At 44.3% G+C, this 14,638-nt stretch overlaps 1 protein-coding gene across 7 annotated transcripts in view; it reads right to left on the reverse strand.

The window, feature by feature from the left end:
* EIF4G3 (eukaryotic translation initiation factor 4 gamma 3) overlaps positions 1-14,638 on the reverse strand; it is a 3,593,176-nt gene that overhangs the window by 838,392 nt on the left and 2,740,146 nt on the right. For all 7 annotated transcript variants that reach the window (XM_044063163.1, XM_044063168.1, XM_044063165.1 and 4 more), the window contains one exon: positions 7,920-8,008. In XM_044063163.1, the coding sequence (XP_043919098.1) occupies positions 7,920-8,008 (89 nt within the window). The remainder of the gene's footprint in view (positions 1-7,919; positions 8,009-14,638) is intronic.

Raw genomic sequence — 14,638 nt, forward strand, 5'->3', positions numbered from 1 at the left:
ACAAAGCCTGAGGTGAGGCTATGATTGAACATGGTACTTAGGTGGGGTGCCAGTTCACTCTCTAGTTCGTATACAAGGCAGCCTGGAATGTTGTCAGGTCCCATGGATGCTGTGTTCTTGGCTTTGGAGAGTGAGGTTTTTACCTGTGCAGCCATGATTACAGGAAATTTGCATTCTTCCAGTATAAAGATGGGCCCTTTAGGGGGTGAGGGGGGGGTAAAGTTAGCACTGAACTTATCTGCCAGGATGTTGGCAATATCAGTTGGTTCTGTATATTTAGTGTCACTGTGCTGTAACTCAGAGCAGATCTGAGTGCTGCCATTGAGATTCTTGACATAGCTATGGAATGTTTTGTGGTTGCCTTTAAAATCAGTGGCAATTTTGTTTTCATAACTAGCTTTGGAGTATTTTATGAGGGATCTCAGCTTCTTACTGAGGCTGACCAGGGAGTACCTCCTATCGTGGGATTCTACTCTTTTTTGCAACAGTTTCTTTCTTCTGTTGTAGAATTCATTTATGACAGAAGACCACCAGATTGGCTTCCTTTTTTTGGAGGATAGCATCTTGGTTCTGTTAGGGATAGCACGATCCATGCACTCGTGTAAGTGCTTATAAAGTGCATTTGTGTAGGATTCAGCAGTCATACCTCTATTGTACATCTGCATGGGTGTCGTGAACTTTGCCACTTCTGTCTTAAGAAGCGTGAAATTGACTTTGGAGACATTTTTTACGGTTGTTTTCCTAATGGGGGGTGGGAGCGGGATGTGGATGTCTAGGGTGATTAGCTTGTGGTCGGATCTGACCAAGGAGGAGCTGACCTCTGGTGTGGAACACCGGTCACCCATGTTGGTGATGACCAGGTCTAGGATACTGCTGCCCCTAGTGGGGGTGTGGATAAGTTGATCCAAGGCGTTGGAATTGATTATTTCCAGAAAACGTTGAGCAAAAGAATTGGTACATGAGTAGTTTTCCCAGTTAATGGTAGGAAGTAAAGAACGCTTACTTCCTCTGTGTCTTGAGCCGCAAACTCCCTTAAATCAGCAGTTCCAACCAAAGGAATGTATAAAATAATCTCAGCAATAGTTTTATTGAACAAGTGCAACAAAATAATCCAGTGGTTAAGCGCTTTCACTTGCTCAACGGCAAGCCTCATCAGAACTCTGAAAAAAGGACCTTATTGCATTTAAATAAACTTTTTGGCGCCAAAAGCGCTGAATAAAAAACAATGCTTTTAAAAACATATTACATTATAATAAATCAACATGAATCTACCACATATATGCAAGCAACTAAAATGACTAAAATAAACACTGATCATATCTCCAATTACCACATAATATATGTAAAATATTCATACTAAACAATTTAAAATACTAGTACTGTTAATAATGTAATAATATACACTATAATCATAAGTGGCTGATAGAAGAACTTGCAACCAACAGGTTACATAAACCACATTGGCTGACCACTACTCATATAAAATCTGCTCATATATGTGTGAACAAATATATATGAGCTATTCCAATATGTATAAAACTAAATTACAGTAATGAAGTAATAATAAATGAAAAAATAATAATATACAAATAAGACTCATCTATCATGAATATACCTAACACTGCTTTAAATAGACCCTCATATAACATAAATTCAGTTATATACATTAATTCTATGGCTAACAAAGGTTTGATAGAAATAACATCATTAAGTCCTGGTGGGGTGGAAGAGTCAGAGAAAATTTGCCACCAATATTCTTTATATGACAAGTGTCTTTTACAATTCCCCCCCCCCCCCCCGGGCCCTGCTTGTTGATATACCACACTACGGACATATTGTCCGTTCAGATTGCAATAGTCCACAGGGGAAGAGAGTCTTGGAGGGCTTGCAACGTCAAAAGCACTGCTCTCATCTCCAGGACATTTATGTGCAGGTGGCATTCGAAAGGTTGCCATGTGCCATGGACTGTCTTGCCCTGAAAATGCCCCCCCCCCCACCCGATCAGGGAGGTGTCCGATGTGACCGTGGCAACCGGGGAGGGAGGAATAAAGGGTCTGCCTTGATGGACTTGAGGGGAGCACATCCACCAAGACAGATGATTTTTGCAAATTGGAGTTATCATGATCTTGTAGTGCAGACGGAGTTGTTGGAAAGACCATTGGGCGAAAAGCATCCACTGTAGAAGGCGCATGTAAAAACGGGCAAGAGGAAGAAGTGTGATGGCGGCCGCCATGAGCCCCAATACTTTCAGGACATACCTGGCCTGAATTCTGTCGCTCTGAAGCAGAACATGGACATGATGTTCGATATCTAAGACCCTTTGATCTGTTAGCTTTGCTGAAAGCTGCACGGTGTCCAAGTTGGTGCCTATAAAGGTAATAGATTGACAAGGCAACAAGGAAGACTTTTCGAAATTTATAGAGATTCCTAGCCCTCTGCAAATGTGGATGGTGTAATCTCTGGCCTGAAGAAGTTGATGCCTGGTGGTGGCGGTGAGGAGCCAGTCGTCTAGATATGGAAACACCTGGAATCCTTGACGTCTCAGGTGAGCCGCAACCGCTGCCATACATTTGGTGAACACTCTGGGGGCTGTAGTGAGACCAAAGGGCAGGGCTCTGAATTGGTAGTGACTGGCCCCCAGCCGGAAGCGGAGAAACCTTCTGGAGCGCCTGTGAATTTTGATGTGATAGTACGCATCCTAAAGGTCCACAGAGCACATCCAATCGTCCTTGCCCAGAAAGGGTAGAATGGACTGTAGCGTGACCATCCGGAATCTTGTCTTTTTTACAAACTTGTTTAGTTTGCTGAGATCTAATATCGGTCTCCAGTCCCCTGTTTTTTTTGGTACCAAAAAGAACTGTGAGTAGACTCCGGATCCTATTTGGTCTGCTGGGACTGGCTGGATGGCTCTTTTTGCTAGTAGTTTTGAAATTTCTAGCACTGCTTGTTCCTTCAGACTGGGTGGAACGTCTGGAAGGGTTCCCTTTTGTTGAGTTGGGGTTTGGATAAAGGGAATTTTGTAACCCTCAGATATAACCGACTGTACCCATTTGTCTAAAGTGAGGGAGAGCCAGGCTTTTGGGTACAGCGATAATCTTCCCCCGACTGCCTCCGAAGGTGGACAGTCGGGCAACATCTCAGGGATGTTGGAAGGGTTTGTCAGAGAGAGACTCTCTGTTACCCTGATTCTGCGGACCCCCTCTGCCTCTTGGGTGGCATCTGTTGTTGTTACCCCCTCTGCCTCTGGGGGTAAACTGACCTCTTGCATCAGGCGTGACTCCTTGTGATTTGCGGAACCACATTTTTCCACCCTTTTGACCCTTAGGATATGGTCTGGAAGGGGTGGAGAAACGGACTCTTACGGCAGAAAGAGTCTTGCCATCTTGCTCGCATCTGGTCAAGGTGTCTTTCACTTGAGGCCCGAACAACGCCGAACCATCAAAGGGGGAGTTAGTGAAGGACGCCTTGAAGGGGTCTGCAAAATTACAAAGCCGCATCCAGGCGTGACACCTTAAGGCCACACCTGTGCCTGCGGCCCTACTCGCTCCATCGGCTGCATAGGAAATGAGCCGCATGGAGGAGTTAACAATGGAGTTTAGGGTTCCTAGCTGTGAGTTGATTTTATCTTGGGACCCAGCAGCTGACGGATCCTGTAAAACTTCACCCAACTCTTTGAGAACACCTCTGTGAAGGCGGGTGAAGTGACAAATAATTCAGCGACCTTTGCCATGCAGTCGCTGAAGAAAAAATCCGCTTGCCGTACCTATCCATAGTCCTAGAATCCTTGTTAGGAGGATGGACAGGCTCTGAAGGATCGGCTAGTTCCTTCTTGGTGGCTGCAGCCACCACCATGGCATCAACCGGGACACCTTTTGATAAAAATTGTCTATCAGCTGGAGCCGTTATAAATTTGGAAGGCCTCCGTGGGGTGGGTTCCACAGAATCCGGAGCCGTCCACGCCTTCCGTGCCACAACATCCATAAGGGGGTCGAAAGGCGGAGACATCCAGGAGGTGGAGGGTCGAGAACCAAACGCCTCCAGGTAAATCGACTCGTCCTCGGAAGGATTAAGGGAAGACCAGTTCCCCCTCTGTTTCAGGATTTCAAGGATGTCTGAAAAAGAGACATCCTCAGAGGGGGACCTTGGGGATCCTTCCGACTCATCCAAGTTGGTATCGGATGTGATGGACTCAGGGGAGTCCACATGCTTCCTCTTACATGTCCTCTTGCGCGGAGGTTCACCTGACGGATCAGGAAAAGCCTTGGAAGAGGAAGATATTCCCAGTGGGGAAACCTGAGGCGTTGGATCTCTGGGTCTGGGAGCAAGAGAGTGGGAAGAGACATCAGCAGGCACCATAGTGGGAGGAGCTGATGGAACTGACCGTTGACTATGCACTGGGGCTAGTACGCTCCTCATCACTTCGAACGGTCAGACAGGCCAGAGGGCTCCCGCTCCGAAGAACTAGGAACCCCGGGCCGCACCGACAGGGACGGCTCCGAAGCCGATGTCGGGGCCGAGCTCACCAACGCCGACGCTCCGAGAGGGAGAACGGGGTCGGACAAGGGTCCGATGCCACTCGCCCCCTCGGAGCCGGCGAGAGAGACCAGACCCCTGGATCCCTCCAACGAAGGCATCAAGGAGGAGATTGGAGCAGAGGACGACGGAGCCGAAGGGTGAGGTATCGGCTCCGACACCACAACAGTCATGGCTCAGAGGAGCTCTGGCTCCGAACTCTGGGGGAGAGTCGAAGGAGGAATAGTAGGTGGAGTTGAAATAGCCGCTGTCTGATGAGACGGGCTATGAAGCATTTGGGCCAGTGCCTGAGACTTTAATAGTCTACTGACCACTCTCTCAAGGTCATGGTTGGAAAGTCTGGAAGACCGAGCAGAACGGCTCCAATGGCTTCGCTCCAACAGCAAGGGTGACCCTGGAACCGAATGGATCGACTCCAAAGATGGGGACCTGGACCTTCTCCTGGAGACGTATGGAGCCAAAGGAGCCGGAGCCGACCGTGAGGGTTAAGGTCTGGAGGTATCGGAGCCGATGGTGGAAGCTGTGACTCAGATGTATCGGCTCCAGCCGGAGCCGATATTGCCACAGTTAGTGAGCCACCAGCCGAAGGCTTGGAACTTGGAGCTGACGGCTTGGCTGGCTTCGAAGGCTTCCCTGACACAGACTTAGTCGGGGAGCCCTCGGGCTTTAATAAGCCCCTTAAGATTAATTTGTTCCTGCGCTCCTGCAGGACTCTTGGGCTGAATGCATGGCACATGGAACAAGAGTCCTGCAGGTGCAGGGGTCCCAGGCAGTAAACACAAGAAGTGTGACCGTCTGTCAAAGGCATCTTCTGACAGCACGAGTCACACTTCTTGAAGCCCGAGACCTTTGTGTCCTTCAACATAGCTGTCGAAGAGAAAGGGCACAATGTAAGAAAAAAACTCACACACACACAACACGCGCCCAATCCACACAAAAACTAAGGAAAAGGAGGGATACAGTGTACAAACACAACACAGAATCCCTATCAGGAAAGGGAGCAGGCCTAAGGCCTAACTAGGGGGGAGGAAGAATAATTCGGGATAAGGGAAAAAATTAGCGCTAACGGGGAAAAGTTTGAAAATAACTGTTCAGTTAAGCTAAACCAAGAAGGGGATGGAAAAACTAAGCAGGAAGGTAACTAAATATATATATAATTCCCAACACTTACCAAGAGCCGGTAAAACGCACCTCGCTGGCTAAAGCGGCAAACGAGATCTGGGTAGTTATCGCCCAGCATTATGGGGATATAAGGTTGCCTCGATCCGGTAAAATTAGCTCTCGAACTTTAGTAAGTGGCCGAGTCGGAGCCGAGGTTTGGCTCCGAACCCATCCAGCAAGAATGAAGGCGAGATTGACAACTTAACATCAGATGCTCGTTAGACATCCTCTAACTTAAATTGACATTAACTGCTACTAAAGAGGGAAGAAAAGGGAACCAAGTAGTCTTTATGAGTAAAATAAAATATTATTTAAGAGAATTAAATGGTTAGAACACCCTCTAACTGAAACAGACATTCGTTATATGTACTCTAACTTAAAAAGACGCTAACTACTACTACAGAGATAAGAAAGGGTAACAACAGTTGCAACAAGTAAAAAACAATTATTTCAAAATAAAGATAGTTGCTTACAGTTCTGGTAGAATATAAGGAAGAAAAAGATTAAACACTTAGCCCAGAGCTACATTCAACCTGTTCGCTGCACAGCAAATGAGCTCTGAGGTAACTAGGGGGTTGCATTATGGGTAAAAAAGGGCCCACGAGCTTTGCTGAAAACCTTGAGTTTGTGAAATGGCCAAGACAGATCCGACCCATCAGTGAGAATAAAGGCAAGATTCACATCATCACATCACAATCTCTATGGGACCAGACAGCATCCCAGGCTGTCTTCTAAACAAACAGAAACATGAACTAGCATCACCATTAAGTACCCTATTCAATCACAGCCTAACCACAAGCTTTGTTCCTGTGGAATGGAGAACAGAAACAGTTATTCCCCTCTACAAAGGTGGCTTAGCAATGGACCCCAGGAATTATAGACCTATAAGTCTGACCAGCCTGATCTGTAAAGCCATGGAACATATCAACATGGACCTCTATAGGTAACCTCCAAACCCCGGATCTGACCTAATTCAGCTTTGTCAAGGGCAAATCCATTTCTTTGAAAATGTGACCAGAGCCACTGACTAGGGCAAATCTGTGGACACAGCATACCTCAACTTGGCAAAGGCCTTTGACACAATCCCCCACTCAGACATTACTAATAAACTTAGCAAACTGAATGTAAACCCCTTTGTTGTAAGATGGGTTGCCAGGTGGCTCACAAACCACTCATACACTATCAAAGTCAGTGACTCCAAATCAGCTAGCAGACTTGCCATCAATGGGGTGCCCACAAGGGGCAGTGCGGGGTCCTCTACTGTTTGGTATATAATTCTCAGAAGTTCAGGCCAAAACTAAGGGGCTATGGCTGAACAAGTCTGCAGATGACTGCAAACTGGGTGTAATTAATGAATCCCCAAATAATGTTAGCATACTTCAGGAGGGTCTTACGCAGACCAAAGACCGTCTTAGTCATGGTCTCAAACTGAATGCAAATAAATGAATCATAATTCCCTTTGGTAAAAGCAATGTCCCTTCATACTATCAAATTAATAAAAATACCGCATGTACCTACAAAGTGTTGAGTTTTGGGATCACAAGTAGATTGTGGCCTTAACTTTGACCACCATATGTCTACTGTTGTAAGGAAGGCTTTCTACGTAGCACACTTGATTAGCAATGGCATCTCCTCTAGAGGAAAGGAGGTTATAACCCCTCTATACTCATCACTAATCAGGCCCACAATAGAGTATAATATCCCTTTCGGCACGTACTGTACAAAGCACCTGAAGCAATTGGAGAGACCTCAGAGGTTTCCAACGTAGAAGATCAAGGAACTCCAGCAAATGTCTTACACAGACCAACTAAAGTCCTTATTGTTATACTTCGCATCGTACAGACGTCTTACAGGAGACTTATGACTGGCTTACGAGCAATCTCTTGCCCAAACCTAATGAATTTGCTGCACATCCGTAAATCAAATGGGACTACAGTTACCAAGGACCTAAATGTGGTTTGCAACTTGAACAGGATGTGCTGGAGGGACAGATTTGTCACCCAGTGATGGCTGCGTCTTTGTAATAGGCTGCTAATTCATGTGAAGCAGAGCATGTCTATGAAACTGCAGTAGTTCTGCACATGTAGTATTCAAAGATGAACAGTCATTCTCTGTTAAAAATCACTTCAGAAAAGAAAGTACATTATTGTGCTGTTCAGCTCCTAGCAGGTGATGTTAAAAGTTTATAATTTGCATTACAACAGTGATGCTAAATCCAGCTTTACCTTGGAGATTTTAAGGAACTTTGTAGGGTCTATGACTCTGCTGTTCTTTGACATCGGCACAGTATTCCAGCCTTCATCCCTCTGAACACCTGAAATAAAAAGGGTAGTTCAACAAATATAATATATGATTGTTCAAGGTAAACAGTCTTGCTAATGAACAGAATGGAACAAACTTCTGCAATTGCAGTTTTCAATGTATATATGGCCTGAAAACAGAAGTCAAACGACTTGCAAAATTTTATAAAGGCCAATGGCCAAACTGAACTGGAAGTCCATACTTAGACATTAAAAGATTCACTTAAATACTGTCTGCTAATGAAAACTATTTAGACTACATCACCATGGAAATCCTGCTACACCAGACTACAGGATTGTGGAATCCTGCTACACCAGACTACAGCACCGTGGAATCCTGCAACACCAGACTACAGCACCGTGGAATCCTGCTACATCAGACTACAGCACCGTGGAATCCTGCTACACCAGACTACAGCACCGTGGAATCCTGCTACACCAGACTACAGCACCGTGGAATCCTGCTACACCAGACTACAGCACCGTGGAATCCTGCTACACCAGACTACAGCACCGTGGAATCCTGCTACACCAGACTACAGCATTGTGGATTCATCCTACACCAGACTACAGCATTGCGGAATCATCCTACACCAGACTACAGCATTGCGGAATCATCCTACACCAGACTACAGCATTGCGGAATCATTCTACACCAGACTACAGCATTGCGGAATCATCCGACACCAGACTACAGCATTGCGGAATCATCCGACACCAGACTACAGCATTGCGGAATCATCCGACACCAGACTACAGCATTGCGGAAACATCCTACACCAGACTACAGCATTGCGGAATCATCCTACACCAGACTACAGCATTGCGGAATCATCCTACACCAGACTACAGCATTGCGGAATCATCCTACACCAGACTACAGCATTGCAGAATCATCCTACACCAGACTACAGCATTGCGGAATCATCCTACACCAGACTACAGCATTGCGGAATCATCCTACACCAGACTACAGCATTGCGGAATCATCCTACACCAGACTACAGCATTGCGGAATCATCCTACACCAGACTACAGCATTGCGGAATCATCCTACACCAGACTACAGCATTGCGGAATCATCCGACACCAGACTACAGCATTGCGGAATCATCCGACACCAGACTACAGCATTGCGGAATCATCCGACACCAGACTACAGCATTGCGGAATCATCCGACACCAGACTACAGCATTGCGGAATCATCCGACACCAGACTACAGCATTGCGGAAACATCCTACACCAGACTACAGCATTGCGGAATCATCCTACACCAGACTACAGCATTGCGGAATCATCCTACACCAGACTACAGCATTGCGGAATCATCCTACACCAGACTACAGCATTGCGGAATCATCCTACACCCGACTACAGCATTGCGGAATCATCCTACACCAGACTACAGCATTGCGGAATCATCCTACACCAGACTACAGCATTGCGGAATCATCCTACACCAGACTACAGCATTGCGGAATCATCCTACACCAGACTACAGCATTGCGGAATCATCCTACACCAGACTACAGCATTGCGGAATCATCCTACACCAGACTACAGCATTGCGGAATCATCCTACACCAGACTACAGCACCGTGGAATCATCCTACACTTTACTACTGAGTTTGAAGTGCAAGTTTATTTTTATTTGACATTTGGTAACAGGGTTAGTCTGACTGGGAACAGCTTTTTTTCAGCAGAGACCAGAGTAGAAAAGCTCCAAACAGAAGAACAAGTTGAAAGAGATCTGTTACATGCTAAAATATACAGATGAGCAGATTATATGTAAGCTAGGCATAACACAGTACAAAGTTCAAAAACATGTCTGAGAAAGTATACATATAACAGCAGTCAAGAAAATAAAAAGTACAAATATATACACCTTAAATAGGGTACAGTCAGTTTTGTACAAAGAATGCAGGAAAATATTATAAAAGGTGACAGGCAAGTGGAATCTTACAGAAGATGCAAAAGATTAGGGGCATATAATATATAAAAGGATAAAAAAGAACAGTGGCCAGACATCAGATTAGTAAGCTAAAAGTATCAGAAAAATGTTAGCATAATATTAAGGAGCACCAAAACTGTTTGCACAGTATAAAACAGCAGCAGGGAGAAGTGGAAGAGATGGTAGCAAAGTTGTAAGGAGGGGAAACATGTTCAAATGGTTCGAAGAGAAAGAAAGACAGTTGTACTATGGAAGTTAAGTAGGGTCATTACATAGGCAGGTCCAAAAATTATACAGGTTTTCCTTCAAGGTTGTTTTAAAGGACTTTGGGTTAGTGATAGATCTGATAGTTGAAAGGAGTTTATTCCAGGCATTAGCTACAGAGTAACTGTAAAGGAGTTTGCCAATATTTCTATTAGGTTTATAGATGAAGTAGGCGCTGCTGAGACCTACGGAGTTAACAGATCTTGAAGCATAGACGGCAGATGACATGACCAACATCATTCTGCCACACAGTTGTGACTAACAAAATCTAGTGACCCTTTCCTCCCTGAATGTTGCTGTGTCTGTGGTGTTTATTACATTCACTGTAGAAATACAGAGGTAGAGTTCTGCATTATGCATTACGTATACTATAACAGCATCATGCCATTTATATAATATTTATTCCAGGTACAGCATACAGGTCAGTTTCTACAAACATTATGACCAGTAAAGAAAATGGTAAACAAAAATATCAGCCTTACCAACATCATCTTATATCCGTAATGAGGTACCATATCCAAGTGACCCTGCAAGCATGCTGCAGTGAAGGCAACACTCATATGCATAAGTAAAGAACTGTGATATTAGTATAAAGTGCTTGTGCACACAAGAACCTGAACACTAATATTTTACTAATGTTCAAGTTGAACAAATGATACATTATATATACGAAGAATGATGGAGGAAGAATTACGCACATATTCGATAAAAGCAAGAAAAAAATCAAGCCTACACTGCTGATTACACAAAGCTCAACAGACTTTTTAAAAATACATTTTATATTCTGAAAACATACCCCAGAATTGATACACATACATAGGTATTTTGATCTTTTGAAAGGTTAGGTGCGATGATATGAAAGTCTGCCTTGCTTAACACAGTTTTGTCACGAACAGTCAACAAAATGCATATAAAAAGACTTTGCTGAAGCAAAGCAGCCCATAACCCCATGGAGGATCAAAGCATCCCATAACCCCATGCAAGATAAGACTTATTGTACTTCCCTCTGCTCTAACGTTAAACATGTCTGGCAGTTAACCAAGGAGATTAAGGCCCTAAACCATCAACAAGCTGACTCCTGTTTTCAAGGTTACAGGAACTGATTCCTTCCTGCCCCATTTATTTTGCATTTGTTTACAGAGGTAGTCCACTGGACCTTTACTAACCCATTTTCGGTGGAGGCCAAGGGAGAAAAGCTCCACAATAACATAAACATAGGGGTGTATTCATATAAAAATCAGCAAATTTGGTGAATTGCTAATAAGTACAAAGTGATACAAATAAACAACAAAGGTAGCGATATTGACATTATATAGGCATTTCTGGTATTAGAATAGCGAGGCTTTCGCCTGGCATTAATACAAAGTGCGTATTATAGGTTCATAGTTAAGTACTAGGCTTTCTGCCCGAGGGCATCTATAAGCCTAGCCAGAATGTCTTGGCTTTCACCGCCCCTTTAGATTAGTTCCTTGTGCCTCTGTCCAGCAGAGCCATTAGTACCCTGTGCATCTGTCCAGCAGAGCCACTGCAGTGATCCCCGGGGTAAATTTTCTGTTTCCCATCCACTTGTCAAGGTTTCTCTTGAAGAGCGTTAGTGAGGGGATCTGCCTAATGTAGATTGGAATCCTGTTCCAAAGCATGGGGAGTCTCTGGGACAGGAATCTATCCCTCCAGCATGTCCTACTTATCACTGTGGTGAGGTTTATATCCCTAGAGCGTGTGGCTCTTGGGGATTTGTTATTTTTGAGGTGGAGCATGTCCATCAATTCTGGGTTAGACATGGCCTTGTATGTCAGGCAGAGATCACCTCTGAGTAAGCGGTATGCAACAGAGTACAGCTTGAGTTTCTTCAGTCAGGCTGCATAGGGCATCTGTTTGAGGCCAGTAATCCTCTTGGTGAGGTACTTCTGTGGTCTTTCCAGCTGTTGCAGGTGTCTTGTAAGGTACATCCCAAATGGGGCGTTGTATTCTATGATGAGTCTGATGAATAGAGGGCACAATAACCTCTTTTGTTCTAGATGCGAACCCTTTTGTGATTAGGTGGGCCACATAGAAGGATTTTCTAGCCACCTTGGCAATATGATTATCAAAGGAGAAATTATTATCTACTTGGGTCTCCAGATCCCTTACTACATTTTCTGTATTTAGGGGACTACCACGTATGGGGTAGTTCGCGAGTACTTTGTTTTTTCCAAAGGGGATGACTATGCACTTTATGGCATTTAGCTTGAGGCCATGATTTTGACACCATGTATCAGTCTCAGTGAGACCCTTCTGGAGGATGTCTGTATCAGCTGAAGAGTCAATTATAGCCCCCAGTTTGCAGTACTCTGCGAACTTGGTCAGCCATAGTCCTCCTGTCCTTGACTGTATCTCTGAGAATGATGTACTATAAACATCAGTATCGGCAATAAGTAAATGCAGTTAGGTTTTGAAAGCAATTCTGACCAGATAATGCTTCTGGGTGACCCCTGAAAAGGATTGCATGCGTCTAGTGGGCTTACCTGTTGCATGTATACAACTCCAGAGTCTCCACATCTTTAAAAAATGGATGTAGCAATTTGGACTAAATGTCTTTTCAGGAAAGTGCTCACTTGGCAAGATGAACTTTAATACACCAAACCTATTACTTCATTTAGAGACTTTCTTCAACAAGACATAAATAAGGAATTCCAGGCAGACACACAAACGACTCGAAACACTGTTTACTACAAGGTAACATGAGGACAGTCAACACCAAATGTAAAGCCTCCTGTAAATATCTTCTACTAAATGCATTTCTTACTGACTTTTTAACTTTTATCTAAAAGAACAGCTGCTCGTTTACTCTATTGTATATTTTTTATCCTCTACTACAATCCTGTAATTTTTACTGTATTGTTACTATATATTAAGTCAATTTCTATAATTTTTGCTTAATTGTACTGTGGAGCTCTTCTCCCCATGCCTCCGTTGAAAAAGGGCACTAAAACAGTCTGACTATCCTGATCAATAAATGTAAAATAAATAAATGTAGCCATGGCTAGAGTTGGCCAAAGTGGGCTGCTGCCCTCAGTGCAATCTGTTAGTGGGAGTGGTCATCACAGGACATGTGTGTACCAGTCAGTTCCAGCAGGTCAGGAGAACATTTATTAGCTGTTAGGGGGAGTGATCATCACAGGACATATGTGTACCATTCAGTCCCAGCAGGTCAGATGCACATTTGACTGCTGTTAGGAGCAGTGATCATCACAGGACGTGTGTATACCAGTCAGTCCCTGCAGGTCAGATGCATATTTATTTATTTTACATTTGTTGACTGGGACAGTCCGACTGGATACATGTCCATTTTCAGTGGAGGTCCGGTGAGAAAAGCTCCAAAGGTAATTACAAAAGCAAATATGACAAAAATACACATATAGCAAAGTTTACAGACTCAGATTAGACATTTGAGTTACACAATCTAACAAATTTATGGTGGAGCACACTTAAAATAACAGCTTGGATAGTATTAGTACACACGTATTTCCAAAGATTTAGTCAGGTTTAGAGCAAGAACATAGCCAATGAGAATTAAAATACTGCTTCAGACACAAAATTGGCAAACAGAGTCTCCGGCAAAGTCTTTGGATTTAACAGTTTGGACTACCAATCTATTTGATGAGCAAAGTGGTCTAAAGTTACAGTGGAGGTAAATAATATTTTTAAGAGCAGGTGTATTATCTGGTTGATTAAGTACTTTATGAGCCATTAATAGTTGGTTGTACTTTAACAGGCTGGGCAGCTCTATAATAGCTGTTAGGGCAGTGATCATCACAGGACGTATGTACACCAGTCAGTTCCTGCAGGGCAGATGCACATTTAATAGCTGTTAAGGCCGGTGACCATCACAGGACGTGCGTGTGCCAGTCAGTTCCAGCAGGTCAGATGCACATTTGGTAGCTGTTAGGGGGCAGTGATCATCACAGGACGTGTGTGTACCAGTCAGTTCCAGCAGCAGATCAGGAGAACATTTGATAGCTGTTAGGAGGTGTGATCATCACAGGACATGTGTGTACCAGTCAGTTCTAGCAGGTCAGAAGAACATTTGATAGCTGTTAGGGGCACTGATCATCACAGGACGTGTATACCAGTCCGTTCCTGCAGGTCAGATGGCACATTTGATAGCTGTTAGGGGCAGTGATCATCACAGGACGTGAGTGTACCAGTCAGTTCCAGCAGGTCAGATGCACATTTGATAGCTGTTAGGGGCAGTGATCATCACAGGACGTGTGTACCATTCAGTTCCAGCAGGTCAGATGCACATTTGATAGCTGTTAGGGGCAGTGATCATCACAGGACGTGAGTGTACCAGTCAGTTCCAGCAGGTCAGATGCACATTTGATAGCTGTTAGGGGCAGTGATCATCACAGGACGTGAGTGTACCAGTCAGTTCCAGCAGGTCAGAT

Source organism: Protopterus annectens, chromosome 2.part1 (genome assembly GCF_019279795.1).
Source record: "Protopterus annectens isolate FY-2018-M chromosome 2.part1, PAN1.0, whole genome shotgun sequence".
In the NCBI taxonomy this organism is placed as follows: Eukaryota; Metazoa; Chordata; order Ceratodontiformes; family Protopteridae; genus Protopterus; species Protopterus annectens.